This window comes from Euphorbia lathyris, chromosome 1, assembly GCF_963576675.1.
Source record: "Euphorbia lathyris chromosome 1, ddEupLath1.1, whole genome shotgun sequence".
Classification (NCBI taxonomy): Eukaryota; Viridiplantae; Streptophyta; class Magnoliopsida; order Malpighiales; family Euphorbiaceae; genus Euphorbia; species Euphorbia lathyris.
The window spans coordinates 33,643,979-33,660,155 of NC_088910.1; the positions used below are offsets into that span (position 1 = coordinate 33,643,979).

Below are 16,177 nucleotides of genomic sequence, written 5' to 3' on the forward strand. Positions count from 1 at the left end.
TGGGTTGAAAGTTGTTGAAGCTGATCCCATTGATTGGGTTGTGACACCTAAATCTCACTGCACTCAGAACATTGGGATTGATCTTGAGAAAACTCCAGTTGAGCAAGCTGATGAAGGGGAAGAACAAAGACAGGTTGATACTCAGCCTCATACTGAAGAAAAAGATCATGCTGAGCCGGATAATGTTGAGCAACATCAGGAAGCACATGTTGAACAAGAAGAAGAAGATAATCAAAGAGAGGATCTGAATGTTGAAGCCGAGGTTGAGGATATAAATGTTCAAACTGACCCGTCACCTCCAAAAACTAAGTCCCTAAAAAGACTGAAAAAGAAAGCTATTAAAACTCCTCTCATTGATCTCTTGGCAGATTCTCCATCTTTGGAGCAAACTACAGATCCATCCAATATCCAGTTCGAGTATTTTTCCCACCATGTTGAGTCTCCTCCTAAGGAGCTGGAGCAAAATCAAGCCTCTGTTACTCGCACTGAGGAACATGCCAAGTCTCCACAGAATCTAAATCCTGCCGAGCAAGAGCTCGAAGAACCAGCCACTCAACACGAGGAGAAAACTATGGATCCACCTATTCAAACTCATGAAGAACCAAATACTCAAGCTAATAAGAAGCAAACTCCACCACCATCCAGCTCCACCTCCATTCCTGCGTCTGAGCCAAATTCCACTGGTCAATTTGCATATCTTAGTGCAACTCAGTCTGGTCGTCGAATCATAAAAACGACTCAATCTCTTCTGCAGGAGTTCACCACTTCTGATGCTGCTGGGTCTGCTAATCCTGAGTCACTAAATGTCCCTGCCATTACTCAACTTCTAACTGAAATTAAAGGACTTAAGGATCTTATCAGTGTTATGACATCCGTCCAAACACAGCAACCTACACAAGATCACATTGCCAAACTGACTGAGCTGTTACTTCTGATGGTAAACCACATGAACACCCTTGACGGTAAACTTAACAATCTCTCTGCACCAAATCCAGGATATGCAACTTCGACTGAGTTGGATCAACACTTTGCCAAACTGAGAACAGAACTGCCCAACCTTGGGACAACGGCCAATCCAGCGTATGCCACATCTGCTGAGTTGCATGAATGCTTTGTCAAGCTGACTGCTGATCCCACGTGTACACGTGAGCTCATTTCCTCCACTTCTCAATGTACAATTGATCAGCTGAGTAAAGCTGTGAGTCTTCTAAATGTCAACAAAGCTCAGATGGACGTTGATCCCAGCACCAATGATAAACTTTCACAAGGTATTCTGCAAGCCATTCGCTACGACAGTGCTCAACGCATCTTCTATGACTCTGCCCTACTGAAGATTTATCATCAATCCTTTGCTCAGATTACCGGCTCTCTTACTTGGCTTAGTAAGTCCCATGAGTGTATTATCAACCTGATCACTGGGTCCATCCCAGTTCCTCGAAATGTTCGAGATGATTGTGTTCCTGTGATAGATGGCTTGAGTGAAAGCACAAAGCGATTACAGCGCTATTCAAATGTTCTCTCCTCTGCTGCAAGAAATGACACCTTTGTCTATAAACCCGATGCTGGCAAAACGGGGGAGAGAACTCATTATGGAACTCAACAAAGGGCAGGTACATCAGGGAGCCAAGAGAAAGGAAAGGGTGAGAAATGAAAGGGTAAGGCTGTGTGAAGAAGAGAAACTAGTGAAACTTAAGTTTCTTATAATTCTATTTTGTGTGGGCACAAGTATTTTGTATTTGTATGTTTCATTATGTTATCCAATGAACCGTGTTTTTCATTCTGTCCAAATGCCATGCTTATCAATGCACATTAACATAAGCAAATGAACAAACAAATACTCAGTATACATAATAACGAGTAAATCAAACTGGGTATTCAAGTATTTCTGAAAAAAGACCTAGACTCAAAATAAATTAGAACTGAATCTAGTCAGTACACACTTTCTTAGTTTGTCTAAAATAAATCTTGGAAGGTTTAAGAGGTAAATTAACAGATGCAACCCTTACGGGGGAGAAATTTCAGAAATATGAAAAATAAATCAATCATGGGGAATTTCAAAACTGAGTTCCATAATTATGCATTTTGCCAACATCAAAATGGGGGAGTTTGTTGAAACACCTTTCCACAAGATTTTGATTTGACAAAATCATCCATGATTAAGAGACAATTAAATTTAAGTGCTTTATTTTAATTGTACTAATCCGTTTGTTCAATGTTGAGTATAAATATAAATAAAGATAAATATAAAAAGTAAGACAGAAAGCAGTCAGCATGAGATGAACAGAACAAGCTAAGTAGAATGAAGGTCAGCATAGAAGCCTAAAGTATCAAGCTGAGTGGAATCAACCTTAGCATCAAAAGACTAAGACATAAAAGTCCAACAAAGAAAAGCGAAATGAAACTCAGCATAAGAAACCGCAACAACAATTGTCTTACGAAGCTGAGCTGACTAAAAATATACTCAGCTTAGAAATTGTCGAAGACAATGATTTACGCAGTAGAAGTTGAGTGATCCTTCAGGACAGCATGAAAAAAGTCGTTTGCTAAAAGACAATGATTACCGCCCCTCTGTACCAATAATTGAATCCTTGGAAATACGCAGAAGACACATTCCGAGATGTATGGGTCAATGGATTATTGGTAAAGGACAACTGGCACAAAAAGACAAGCCAGACGCAAGAAGACAAGCCTGACGTCTGAAGAAAAACAGAGGAAGGGAATGGCCGGAACAGTCTGAAGCTGACCAGAATCTGTCCCTTAAAAGAGCCGTTTTAACATCAATGGCTAAATCATTTCAAAATGACCCAACACAGATTTTCCCTATATAAGGACAATCAAACTTCTTGGATCATTGCCGATTTACAAAAAGAAAAGTACAAGAGAGAAAAGATACAAAAGCACTTAGATACAAAAAGAGATCTTACACCCATCTTCCATTCTTTGTGTAAATGCTAGAGTGATTACTTGTAATCTTCTAAAGTGTTCTTTATTTGAAAAGGAACAAGTGTTTATCAATTGTAACATTGAGAGTGTTGTGCTGAGTGTTTGGTTGTAAACATTCAGTGGTAGAGAAATCTAGGTGCTGGGTTGTAGCACTTAGTAGGAGACGAATAGAGGAAGGTACTCCTGCATATTCAACTGCCTTGTAATCGGTTTGTGCTCTACCTTTAAAGAGCTTAGTATTGGATTCTAAAAGCCCGGAGGACTCTGGGGACTGGACGTAGGCGGAGAGGCCGAACCAGGATAAGTGATACTGAGTAACCTCTAAACTCTCTTTCAATATATATATTTGCATGTGTTGTGTGTGAAGTTTACTCAGCATATAAAATTGTTTAAAGTTGACTCTGAGTAATCTCAAGTGCTGAGTTAGAAACTGACCTCCAAGAGTGTCAATATCTAACTTACTAATAAAACAGCCTTAGTCAATATCTGGCCAAAGCTGTCTTATAACATATTTGGCCAAGCTGACCAAAAGCTGAGTTGACAAACTCATCAAATAACTAAGTCAGCATATTAACTAAATGAAAAAATTATATTAGTTCCTAACCCCCCATTGGAACTAATCACACGGGACCAACAAAGCGGACATCGTCTATTGGCTCAGGAAGGTAGTTTAGTCATAGAAGTGCAGTCGGACCCTATCTGGACTTCAATGTGGAACCTTCAGGTACCACCTAAAGCCTGTAACCTGTTATGGATAACGTTGGCTCACTACCTGCCAACTCGTAGGACCCTTTGGGATCGCAGAGTTCTAATCTCTAGTATTTATCAAGCTTGTGGTTCGGCCAGTGAGACGGATCTACACGCCCTTGTGGAATGTCCATATGCTAAGGAAGTTTGGGAGCAGTCGACTTTGGGTTTTATGAGTGCATAATTTGTAGACTTTAGGGGGTTTTGGAGATTTATCTTAATGCAGGAGCAGCATGACGTCGTAGCTGCCGCAATGCTGTGTTGAAGTATATGGCTGAACTGCAACGCATTTGTGTGGAACAATCATTTAACACCGGTTCCAGTTCTGGCATTATCGGCTTCTTCATTTCATCAGTCATGGCTTTGTGGGGCAGGGTTCAACCCCATATCATGTGACAACCACGAATGTCTCTCCATCTGTCTTGGTCTATACAGCGGGTTCTGTCAAGTTAAATGTGGATGCGGTTGTCTTTGTAGAGCGCAGTTTTATGAGTTATGGTTGCATCCTACGAAATGACCAGGGATGTTTCCTTGCTGCAAAGAACGACATTCCTTTGGGGCTCGTTGGTGCAGCTCTGACAGAGGCTCTAGTGTTACGGATGGCCCTGTCGTGGATAAACGCAAGGGGTTGGCAGAAGGTTCAGGTCGAGCTAAACTCACATATGGTTGTTTAAGCCCTTGCTAATTCATCGGATACTCGATCCCCGTTTTTCTTGATAATTATGGACTGCATCGTGCCTCTTCAGATCTTATTGATTATTCGGTTAGTTTTGTTTGCCGAGCCTCCAATGTTTTAGCTCATTCTTTAACTAGGACAGTAGTTAATATTTCTTCACGAGATGAATGGTTCAACACTCCCCTGGGTTTTCTTTGTATTGAGACTACTTTTCCGGATTAATGGAAGTTTTCCTTTCTTCTAAAAAAAATAAAAACTTAATCAACCAACAAATAGAAAATAAAAATCAAGGCATTATAATAATATTTTTGTCAATAAATTACACGGAATAACAGTGCAAGTCACTTCCCAACAACTACATTTCCATAGTTCAATAATAACTTGAATATTATTATGTCCATTTTCGCAATTCCTTTTGGATGAAGTTATTTTCTTAATGTTATAATTCATGTGGAGGATAAGATTAAATTGGGACCGGCAAATTAAAAATAGTTACACCCCAAATTACAAATCACAAAAACTGAAATTCTTTCAAATTTGTTCGAAATTTAAAAACCCGAACAACATTCATGGAACTTAAGTACGGTAAAGAAAAAAGACTAATAATTCTCCGGATAAATATTTTTATTTGAAAATCGAATTGAAAACACGAGTTTCATCTCCAGATTCAGAAAAAAAGTCCATCCAAAATGTGCTAAACGGGTGATTCACACAATTTCACCTAGGTAGAAATGGATTAACTATCTGTTTCTGTCTAGACGGAAATTGGTGGATCACCTATTTATTCCTAAATGGAAACGGATGGATTAGCCGTTTCTACCTAAACAGAAATGGATCACCTGGTTGAGGACTTTTAAGTCACTTAAAAATTAGATCTGGAGTTGGAATATAGCTTACCCCTAAATCTAATCAGGGAACAATAATATGAGATGTCTTAAAAAAAAAAAATATGAGATGATATTGACGTGGCTTAGAACAAATTTGAAAGATAAATAAATTATTAAAAAAGAGATTGGGGCACAGTTGTTTAGGTCATATGTCTGTTCTCTTTTCTTATTGGTCAATTTTCGTCTTCTGCCAATTTCCTTCCGAGCGTGTCCCGTTTATTAAATTATTATTGAATCTAATTTACGTTACGTTCAGGTCAACCTCCTGGATTTTCTTTCTATTTTCCTACCCCGTTCCTTCTCTTCTTCTTCTTCTTCTTCTTCAATTCTCTGGTTTTCCTTACCATTCCTTTTTCCTGCAATATTCGAACAATTTCCATTCTTAATAGATTTCTCCTTTCCATTTTCGCTGACCAATTTCTCATCCATTTTTACTGTTACTTACATCTTTGATTTCTTCGCCACAATCTCCCTTCTTTTCAATCCTTGTTTCTGGTGTTGGTTGCCATGTATATGCTCATCGACTGTTCTAACTGCCGGACGCCATTACAGCTCCCGCCGGGCGCCAAGTCCATCCGCTGCGCTATCTGCCATTCTATCACTCTCATCGCCGATCCTCGTTCCATTCCTCCACCTCCACATCACACTTCCTCCAGCAACCACCACTACACTTCCCCGTCTTCGCAACCGAGACCTACTCCTTCTCCCCTCAACCACGCGCCCGCCGGACAGCCGCCTCATTCACATGGTAGCAAGCGGGCTGTCGTATGTGGAATCTCGTACAAGAACACAAAGAATGAGCTGAAGGGGTGTATCAATGATGCTAAGTGTATGAAGTACTTGTTGATTAACAAGTTCAAGTTTCCCGAATCCTCCATTCTCATGCTCACTGGTACTTCGTCTCTCTTTCAGTTATCCTTTTTATCTTTCTGAAATTCTATTTATTGTTCGTATTTGTCGTATCGCCAGGCGGTTTAATTTCAGCCTTTAGTAGGTTAATTCGTTGAATGTTTTCAATTAAGTCTCCTGTTCAGTTCAATTTGTTTATCTTCTCCTACAATGATTATAATTATATGTATTTAGCTATCATTTAAGTACTAGATTACGCAATTACGATGTGGAGTAAGGTTTTGGAGGATATGTCTAGGTGTTCTTATTATGTGCTAGTGTTTTGGATTCAATTATGGGAACTAATTCTTTGGGGCACTATTCAATTTCTCAAAATGTAGAAGAAGAAACTGATCCTTACAGGCGGCCGACAAAGCAAAATATGAGAATGGCATTGTTCTGGCTGGTGCAGGGCTGTAAGTCTGGTGACTCACTGGTGTTTCACTTTTCTGGTCATGGTTCACAGCAGAGGAATTACTCAGGAGATGAGGTGGATGGGTTTGATGAAACACTTTGCCCAACAGATTTTAAAACTCAGGGAATGATTGTGGATGATGAGATCAATGCAACCATTGTTAGACCTCTTCCTCGCGGGGTTAAGCTCCACGCTATCATAGATGCTTGCCATAGTGGCACTGTATTGGATTTACCATATCTGTGCAGAATGGACAAGTGAGTGACTTTTTTGTTCTTGTATTAATGCAATTGTATTAAGAAGTTCTTTTTGTGTTATGCCAATACAAGAATAAACACACAACTGTAAAACTTGCCAATTGATGCTAGCTTTGGATAGGCATTCATTGGACTTTTCTTGCTTGCTGTCTATTGCATGATTTTGCTTGCTTATACATTCTTACATTTCTGATCCAGAACAGGGAAGTATGTCTGGGAGGACCATCGCCCTCGATCTGGAGTATGGAAAGGAACAAATGGTGGAGAAGCCATCTCCTTTAGCGGCTGTGATGACAATCAAACTTCTGCTGACACTTCGGTAGGCATATATATGCATATAACACATCTTTTAGGATAAATTCTGTAGTTACTTTGTTTTTGCTCTGTAGGTAACCAGTGTAGGATAGTTGAGATAAAACTGATAAATGGTGATGGAAGTTAGAAGCAAAAGTGAAGCTATACCACACCCAAACTTAAGCTAACTACTTAGTTAATATATCAACTAAGAACAAAAAGTAATTCTTTTTTCCCCCTTATATTGTCAATTAAACATATTTTTCTGTTGCATTATCCTCAGGCTCTATCAAAAGTTACTTCCACAGGCGCAATGACTTATTCTTTCATCCAAGCCATTGAACGTGGACATGGAGCTACATATGGAAAAATGTTAAACGCAATGCGCTCCACCATTCGTAATACAGATCATGGACTTGACGGTGGAATTGTGACATCGCTTCTCTCAATGCTCTTAACAGGAGGGAGTCTCGGCGGGATTAGACAGGTATGAATGCTAAAACTATCTTGTATTCCTGTTTGTTTTGCAAAAGCCATGGCAACAATTGATGAAAAGAAATGTAAAGCGCATAGGGACACTCAATCTCTTTGGCTTCCTATGGTGATGAGGTCCCATTTTTTGTGTGGATAAGTTAAGTTATGCATATTGATGAAGGGAAGGGAAATATAGTCAAAGTTCATGCTCATTATTTTAGTAACCTCTGCAATATGAGTTAAACTTGCATCCTTGAGTATAACTTATGTCAATGATTCTTGTTTAGATGCACTATGTTTGGGGGCATGCTGAGTTTGATGTTTGAATTTTTGTGCAGGAACCACAGTTAACTGCTAATGAACCTTTTGATGTGTATTCAAAACCCTTTTCCCTATAACAAGCAAAGATATGGGCTCTATTTTCTTGATTCTTATCTGATTGAGGGTGGGGGACTGTTGACAAGTGAGCAAAAATCAAATTCCAAAAGTTATTCGCTCTTTGTTCTTTACCTGTAAATGCATAAGGTTTCTGGAACTATGGAATTTGGGCATCCGAGTATATTATAAATAGTAATCCTTCATTCAATTATAACTGTGATCGTCTCTAATACTTGCTGATACAATATCTGCAAAGTTATATTGGTGACTAACTTTATTCCTGCTGTAAGTTGCTAATTGTCAAAATCCAGATAACCTCAGGACAACTGAATTCCACCTTACTCTGGAAAATAATCAAAGAAAAGTACTAATACGAATGAATAATTCTGAGTTGAATACAATTGCAAAATCATCTTATACTAAATTAAAAGCTGTTTTTGATGACTGATAACAATGTCAAAATAAAAAATTTTAAAAATTAATAGAACTACATTTAGAACAAATGATTTCGATTTATGAAATTAAATTTTTTAGCATTTTATCTCTTTAAACAATTATTTTCTCTCTTAATCAAACAATAACTAAATGATTTCAAAACTAAAAAAATTCGAAAATTAAAATTGTTTAAAATATCAATTCGGTTGGAGAGTTACTGAAGACCTCGGTCAATGGCGAACAAAACTTTCATGTTACTAAAATGCAAAGCTTATAAGCTTTTTATGTTCAGTTTGGAACCTTAAAGAAATAAGGTATGCATATAATTTACTCTCATTTTCTATCCATACAGTCTTCTTCCTAGATTTGACTGTCGACAGCCAGCACTATCTCTTTCACAGCCATGTCCATGAACACCTTTTTAGAGTGAAATTCACCTGAGTTTTAGGCAGTTCAAACTCTAGAAAATTAACGAGTTCGAGTTTTATATTTTTTTCGTGGGCTTGTTCACAAGCTTTTATCACGAGCAGTTTGTCAATTCTTTTTATGAACTTTGCTTATGAACAACTCTTTAATTATGTTATTGATTTGAAATATTTTTAACATGATACTATATAGTTTTGAAATTCAAAATTAAATTTTACACAAAACTTTGATGTTCTACATTTCTCCATTTATAAAAATATTATTATAAAAAAATTAATCGAACCAAAACCTGCTCACGAGAGTGTTCATAAACATTATAATTGAGCTTGTTCGTGAACTTATAATCTCGTGAGCTTTCGAACGGCTCGACCTTTTAGAAAAATCATTTTCATATAGCTCACAAAACGACTTGTCGTCTACTAATGGCATGTCTAAAATTTGACAAGCAATTAGAGAAAAGGTCCTACAATAAAACAAAGGTAGCCACCAGATAAATAGAAATTTAATAAAAAAACAATAAAACACCCCTTTGGTTTATTCTGGACCTCATCACAACCAAACCACACAACCCAACACAAAGAGCTCTCTCTCTTTCCCTGTCTGTCTATGGCTGTATCTCACATCTCTGTTTATTTTCCTACTCTTCCTAATCCTATCCGTCGCTATGATTACTCTCTTATGCCTCGAACTAGAATTATTAGAGTGACAACTTGGGCTATGGGAGGAGGAGATATGCTGGGTGATTTCGGAGCCAGAGACCCATTTCCTGCTGAGGTTGAGAGCAAGTTTGGAGATAAAGTTTTGGGAAATGTTGATACTGAGCATAAAATCCTTATTCCCAAACTTTCTGCTTTTTCTCTTGCTCAGCAACAATGTTCCCCTCTATCTCCCCTCCAACCTCCCATGTCCAAGGATGATGCTCAACAGCTCTTAAAAAAGGTCACTTTTTTATTACCCAATCTCCATTTTTTCCCTTTTAATTTACCCCTCAAATGTTCTATCTTGTAGTTGTAGATAAACTGGATAATTAGACTTCTATATTTTTATGGATTGCATTATCACACATCAATTATGAATGAATTATGGCTTAGAGGAGGGAGGGAGGGAGGGGGTTGCCAATTTCATTGTTTCCTAATTTGAACTTGTTGCTGGAATTCAATAACCCTTGTAATAGAAATGGATCAAGTTGTTTGCTTTTGTTAGATATAACAGGATTGGTGGTACCTATTTTTAAATATCAATGTAATCCGTCTCTTAGGTTAGATTGTTTTGAATAAATTTAAAGAAATTTATTTGCTTATATATTAATCAAGTTAGATTTTGCAATTAAATACAAAATCAATTAGTCAATTAACAATGGTAAACCTTAAGTTATCAGAAAGAGGAGCCGTTTAACAATGGTAAACCTTAAGTTATCAGAAAGAGGAGCCGAAACCATCCATAATTGGGATAGTTTTAACGGACCGGGAGTCGAAAACCATCCATAGTGGGGTGGTTCTGCCAGTCGAGGGATATGCCCCCACTTGTCTCCGCCCCTATATAATACATTGTTTAATTAGCTAGCTATATATAATTGCTTATATATGTGAGAGAATTCACCTCAAAAGCTTTGGGGATAAGTTAGGATTTTAGTTACATGTTATGAGAGTTTGTCCTCAAAGTTGGGTCAGCCATTGATATTTGCACTTCACCCTCGAAATGGTTTGAGAGTGAGCGGATGCAGATATTGTAAATCCCTTAATTAGGGAACTACACGGCTCTTTGTCCTTATAGTCTTAGTATTCAATGTTGGCAGTGGCGGCCAACCAAGGGTTCGGGGGCTGCAGCTACCGGCTCCATCTTTGAATAGCATGGTATTGCTCCTTTATAGCTACAAAAAACAAAAAAGTGATAATGGAATCGTGTCGTGTCATTCGGGTTGTTATGGTGTCAAAAATTGCCATTCCAGGAAAACATTATGAAAATATTGTGTGTGCAGGTTATTGGATGGAGGCTGTTGGATGAAGAAGATGGACTTAAACTGAAATGCCTATGGAAATTGAGAGATTTTAAATGTGGGGTTGAACTCATTAATAGAATTTACCAGACAACAAAAGATTCAGGCCATTTCCCTGATCTGCATTTGGAACGTAACAATCAAGTTAGAGCTGTATTATGGACTGCATCCATTGGTAAGCTTTTCCTTTTACAAATCAACCTTTAAATCAGGGACGGATTTCGGAGATCTGGAGGAGGTTTGAACACCTACCGATCATTGGAAAATTCCATTAAAACTGTATCCTTGATCCGTCGCTGCTTTAAATTCAATAGTTAATTTTCCATCTCATAACACTGAGCAGGAGTGAATTGGTAATTGATGTATGCAGGTGGGTTGAGTATGAATGATTTCATTGTAGCAGCCAAATTAGATGAAATAAAGACATCAGATCTTGCTCCTAGAAAAAGAGTATGGGCATAGTTGACACATTTTTGTAAGGAATTAATAAGATTTTGTATAAGAAAATATGTATCTTTTTTAATTCAACATTGGATTGTAATTCGGAAAGGGTGTAAGATCATTTCGGTCTCATCGACGAACAGTTATTTAGTTACAGTAATGGAGTAAAAATGCCGAGGACAAGAATGCAGGCAAAATTCTGATTTAATATGAAAGATAACTCTTTCATCTATTATGCAGACAAACATTTTATGATTCTATTACCTAGAGTTAAAATTGAACCATGTGCCAATATTTTAGGCCTAAAGTAGCTCCATAGTATAAATATACTTTCTAAAAAAAACTTATCTTTGTCTTAAAATTATTAATGTTATGGTTTGAATGGTCCAGCTCCAAATTTTTTTATGTACCATCGTTATACTTTTTAAAATTAAGCTATATTTGGATTATAAAAAGTGAGTTGTTTTGAATAAATTTATAAAAATTTATCGTCTATCATATATTAATTAAGTTGGATTTGTATTTTATTTGTCGAAAACAATGGGCCGGCACCATCCATAGTAGAAATAGTTTCACGACCAGAACTGAAACCATCGCAATGAGAGAGACACAGGGTGCTGCCACACTTTCGATTGTCTGGAACTATTCTTATCGGGGTGGTTTTACCTTATCCATCACTCTATCTTCAACTACAAGATACTGATTGTATTTTAGCAGGGGAGTAGGAGAATAGGGGAGTAGGAGAATGGTGTACAAGGAGCTCTATCGTACAGAGCTTCAAATTTAAGAGGGTTAAATTTTTTATTTATTATATAAATCTAAATAGATTATTGTTATTAATTAGTATTATGTGAAAATTAACGCTCTAAAAGTCTTAAGGTGTCCAATTTATTATTATTATTATTATTATTATTATTATTATTATTATTATTATTATTATTATTATTATACAATATCTAATTTAATTATTTTTATTATATTTATTATGTTAAAAATCAAGTTTTTTTTTTTTGAATAATACATAACTTATTATTATTTTAAATCAGAAGATAGAACATCAAGTATAAACGATGGTGGACAAGCCCACTCACCACGAACAGAACTAGAAGTAACAGCCTTAGCAAGACTATGGGTTGCTAAATTCGCTGATCGTTTCACAAAAGAGATAGAACAAGCGTTCAAATCTCGTAATAAATCACAACAATCACAAATAACATCAGACAAATATGATAATCGAATGTTTTGATGCTGAATATCTCGAACCACCGCTAAACAATCAGATTGAAATTTGACGTGTCCTAGATTGAAATCCTTGACCCATGATAACGCTTCGCGGATTGCCATAGCCTCTGCCAAGGGAGGATTAACTGTATTTGCAAGATAGCCCATACGAGCCGCAAAACATCGCCCTTGGTGATCTCGTAGAAGAAAACCATATGAACAGAAATTATTTTGGCTATCAATGCCTGCGTCAACATTGCATATGAAGCTGCCGACGCTTGGCTTTTTCCACTTACTCTGAGCATTTGAATATGGATTAGCCTGGCTCGGATGACAATTCTGTGCAGCCTGCCAAGCCACAAGTTCTGTTGCTGCCGAATGACATATTTCCTGAGGGGTGCGAAGCTTATCGTTCCATACTTTGTCATTTCGCGCCTTCCATAATTGCCAACATATTATTGCGATACGATTACATTCGCTCGTTGCATCTTCAAGGAGACTGATAAACCACTGAATGAAGCTGGTAATCTGATCCATTCGATTATCTTGGAAAAAAAATTGCCAAACCTGATACGCCCGTGGACACCCGATGAAAACATGAAATTCATTTTCCCCAAATGCGCCACAAACGGGGCAGCAATTAGGAAGGGAGCTATGGCGGGATGCAAGGTTGTTTAGTGTTGGTAAACAGTTAGTAAATATTCTCCATAGACAATTCTTAATTTTCGGTGCTACCTTCAGGTTCCAAATTAAATTCCAGTTGATTCGATTTGTATTTATCAGAGACATCGGTATTGGTCCCAATGCTTGAAAGTATCCGCTTCTTACCGTGTACGCTCCAGATTTATCCTTCGGCCAGAACCATCCATCTTCTGCCCTCCTACGTCTGATAGGAATGGACCGAATAAGCGCAACATCACGACTATTAAAATTACTGCTGATGATCTCTTCATTCCATCCCCCATAATCATTCATTAAGTCTTTCACAAGGCCTGTTTATAATGATGCAGCAACCGAACTCGTGGGATATGGATTCTGATCGTCAGGAAGCCATGGACTATTCCAGATGGAACTGGACTCTCCATTGCCAATCTTCCGTCTTAGCCCCTCAATCAATAAATCACGACTCACCATGATGCCACGTCATACGAAAGAAGGGTTATTCCCTAAGGAAGCATGTAAGAAATCAACATTAGAAAAATAACGTGCTTTCAGTAATTGAGCAACCAATGAATTTGGATATCGAACAAGCTACCAACTTTGCTTAGCCAACAGTGCAAGATTAAATTTGTGAATGTCACGGAAGCCCAGTCCTCCATTTGATTTTGGTCAACACAACTTATCCCAAGCCTTCCAGTGAATTCCACCTGATGTAGAGCCCGATGAATTCCACCAGAACATGTTCAACATATTATTAACATCATTACAGAACTCATTTGGCATAAGAAAAATGCTCATTATGTAGGTGGGAATAGATTGTAGCACAGATTTGATGAGAAACTCCTTCCCTGCTCGAGACAAGTATTTTTCTTTCCAACTATTGATACGTTTCCAGATTCTGTCTTTTAAAAAACCAAAAGCTTGCATCTTGCTTCTACCAACAACTATAGGCGCCCCCAAATAGAAACCCATATCCTCAACTTCTCCAACCCCGAGTTCATTACAAACATCAGAGCGGGCCTCAACTGTCGTATTGCCGCTAAAAAATATAGACGACTTTTGGAAATTCACGCATTGACCAGATGCTTGCTCGTAACACCTCAAACATGATTGAACCTCCTCGGCTTCTCTTTTATTTTCCCGAAAGAACAGGTAACTATCGTCGGCAAAGAATAAGTGGGAAACTTTTGGAGCATTGCGAGACACCTGAGCTCCATGAATCAATCCCATCCGTTCTCTAGTTGATAGCAACGATGATAGGCCTTCAGCACAGATCAGGAATAGGAAAGGTGATAATGGATTCCCCTACCTCAAACCTCGCTGAGGAATAATCGGTCCAATCTCTCTACCGTCATGCAATACTTTATATGAAACTGTGGAAACCATCATCATCATCCATTGGATCCATCTTAAATTAAACCCCATCTTTTGTTGGTCCCTTATAACGTGACAAGTTTAGTTCCAAGGGGGGGGGGGGGGATAGGAACTATTTAAAATTTTGTCCGTTTAGGCTGACTTCTTTTCTTAAGAAAAGGTTTACACAGCGGCGCTAAGTAATTCTAAGACACAAGCTTAGTCAACTTGTGACTAAGTCTGTTTCTTTCCTTGAGTCAGGAGATAGCACTTAGAGTCTATTCCTGAACTCAGCTTCTTAGTGCACTCAACTCAGCGTGAGTTCGTTACTTAGTCAGTTTTATAGCAAGCAATATATAAAGGAGTTTAAGGGTTAGAAATATGTTACTCAGCAAACATATCCTGGTTCGGCCTCTCCGCCTACGTCCAATCCCCGGAACTCGTCCGAGCTTTTTGAATTCTCTACTGAGCTCTTTAAAGGTAGAGCACGAAACCTTTTACAATAGAAGCTGAGTATACAAGAGTACCTTCCTCTATACCTCTACTCACTCCTATATCTACTGCTGAGTACTATAACCGAGTACTCAGCCTCTCCTTTCTATTCTTCTAGAAACGATAAAGTGTTTGTCCTAAACAACAATTGCTAAGACACTTTAGATGATTGAAAATCACTCTAGACTTTTACACAATAATTGGAAATTGGTGTAAGGTTTTTTCTTTGCTTTTCTCACAGAACTTCAAGTATGAATTTGGACAGCGTTCCGGCTAATTGAAGATCTGCATCGATTGAAGCAAATGAGAGGCCTTTATATAGTGACACTTGAGGCACCGGTAATTTCGAATTTCAAAATAACCGTTGGAGGGAAACGGCTTCCTGTCGTTGTCACTCAGTACGCGCTCAGTGTCATTGGCCAATGAGATTCTTGCATCTTCTGTCCGTGGCAGTGCTCGGCAGCTTTTCGTCCGGTAAACAGAATGTTTCGACATATTTGGCGAAGTCTTCCAGACAGCTTCCTGCGCCTTCTGAACTTTACCCAAAGTAGAAATACTTTGTCTAGAAGTTGGTTCTTGTCTGCCGCTGTCTTGTACTTCTTGTCGTTCCACTCAGCAGCTTCATCTTGAAGCTATTGAGAGAAGGCTTCTCGATCCTTCTTCAAGCTGAGCTTGTGCTTTGTACAAAACGATCGCGTTTTGAAATCTTGGGCCCTGAGGTCTTGATGTGCTGACTTGGGCTTGACTTCCACTTATGGGCTTTTAGACTTTATATCTTAATGTCTTATAAATCAATGAACTCAACATTGAACAAACACATTAGTATGAAAAAATCAAAGCATTTAAATTTAATGTGTTAGAATATCTTTTATCAATTACATAAATAATTTTGTCAAATCAAAATCATGTGGAAAGGTGTTTCAACAAACTCCCCCATTTTGATGTTGGCAAAAATATTCAGTTGAAGAACTCAGTGTTGAGCTCCCGCATGATAGTTGACCTTATATTACTCAGGATACTCCCCCGTAAGGGTTGAGCCACTGACTTAGTTTTACTTTAAACATTTCAAGGTTTAATCAAGTAAGTCTAAGTTCAGTTTTCAGAAATAGGTCAGCTTATAAATCATATTCTTTTTAACTCAGTTTATGCGGAAGATTTAGATATCAGGGAGCGCTGAGTATTTCTTTGTTCAAT

General features: G+C 38.0%; 2 protein-coding genes across 2 annotated transcripts; both read left to right on the forward strand.

Moving 5' to 3' along the window:
* Nucleotides 1-5,490: 5,490 nt before the first annotated feature.
* On the forward strand, nucleotides 5,491-8,167 carry LOC136227274 (metacaspase-1-like). Its single transcript, XM_066015930.1, has 5 exons — nucleotides 5,491-6,145; nucleotides 6,483-6,813; nucleotides 7,012-7,132; nucleotides 7,391-7,594; nucleotides 7,920-8,167. The coding sequence occupies exons 1-5, from the start codon at nucleotides 5,761-5,763 to the stop codon at nucleotides 7,977-7,979; spliced, it is 1,101 nt and encodes a 366-aa protein (XP_065872002.1). The 5' UTR covers nucleotides 5,491-5,760; the 3' UTR covers nucleotides 7,980-8,167.
* A 1,183-nt stretch (nucleotides 8,168-9,350) lies between these two features.
* On the forward strand, nucleotides 9,351-11,515 carry LOC136227284 (probable pterin-4-alpha-carbinolamine dehydratase, chloroplastic). The gene is made up of 3 exons (XM_066015935.1): nucleotides 9,351-9,759; nucleotides 10,799-10,991; nucleotides 11,187-11,515. The coding sequence occupies exons 1-3, from the start codon at nucleotides 9,427-9,429 to the stop codon at nucleotides 11,276-11,278; spliced, it is 618 nt and encodes a 205-aa protein (XP_065872007.1). The 5' UTR covers nucleotides 9,351-9,426; the 3' UTR covers nucleotides 11,279-11,515.
* The last annotated feature ends 4,662 nt before the right edge of the window (nucleotides 11,516-16,177 follow it).

What these genes read in the sequence shown, in the direction of transcription:
- LOC136227284 (XM_066015935.1), top strand. Translation starts at nt 9,427, where the DNA reads ATGGCTGTATCTCACATCTCTGTTTATTTTCCTACTCTTCCTAATCCT. An exon ending in CTCAACAGCTCTTAAAAAAG is followed by an intron (nt 9,760 to 10,798) that starts GTCACTTTTTTA and finishes TTGTGTGTGCAG; the next exon opens with GTTATTGGATGGAGGCTGTT. An exon ending in ATTATGGACTGCATCCATTG is followed by an intron (nt 10,992 to 11,186) that starts GTAAGCTTTTCC and finishes TGATGTATGCAG; the next exon opens with GTGGGTTGAGTATGAATGAT.
- LOC136227274 (XM_066015930.1), top strand. Translation starts at nt 5,761, where the DNA reads ATGTATATGCTCATCGACTGTTCTAACTGCCGGACGCCATTACAGCTC. An exon ending in CTCCATTCTCATGCTCACTG is followed by an intron (nt 6,146 to 6,482) that starts GTACTTCGTCTC and finishes CTCAAAATGTAG; the next exon opens with AAGAAGAAACTGATCCTTAC. An exon ending in GTCTCGGCGGGATTAGACAG is followed by an intron (nt 7,595 to 7,919) that starts GTATGAATGCTA and finishes ATTTTTGTGCAG; the next exon opens with GAACCACAGTTAACTGCTAA.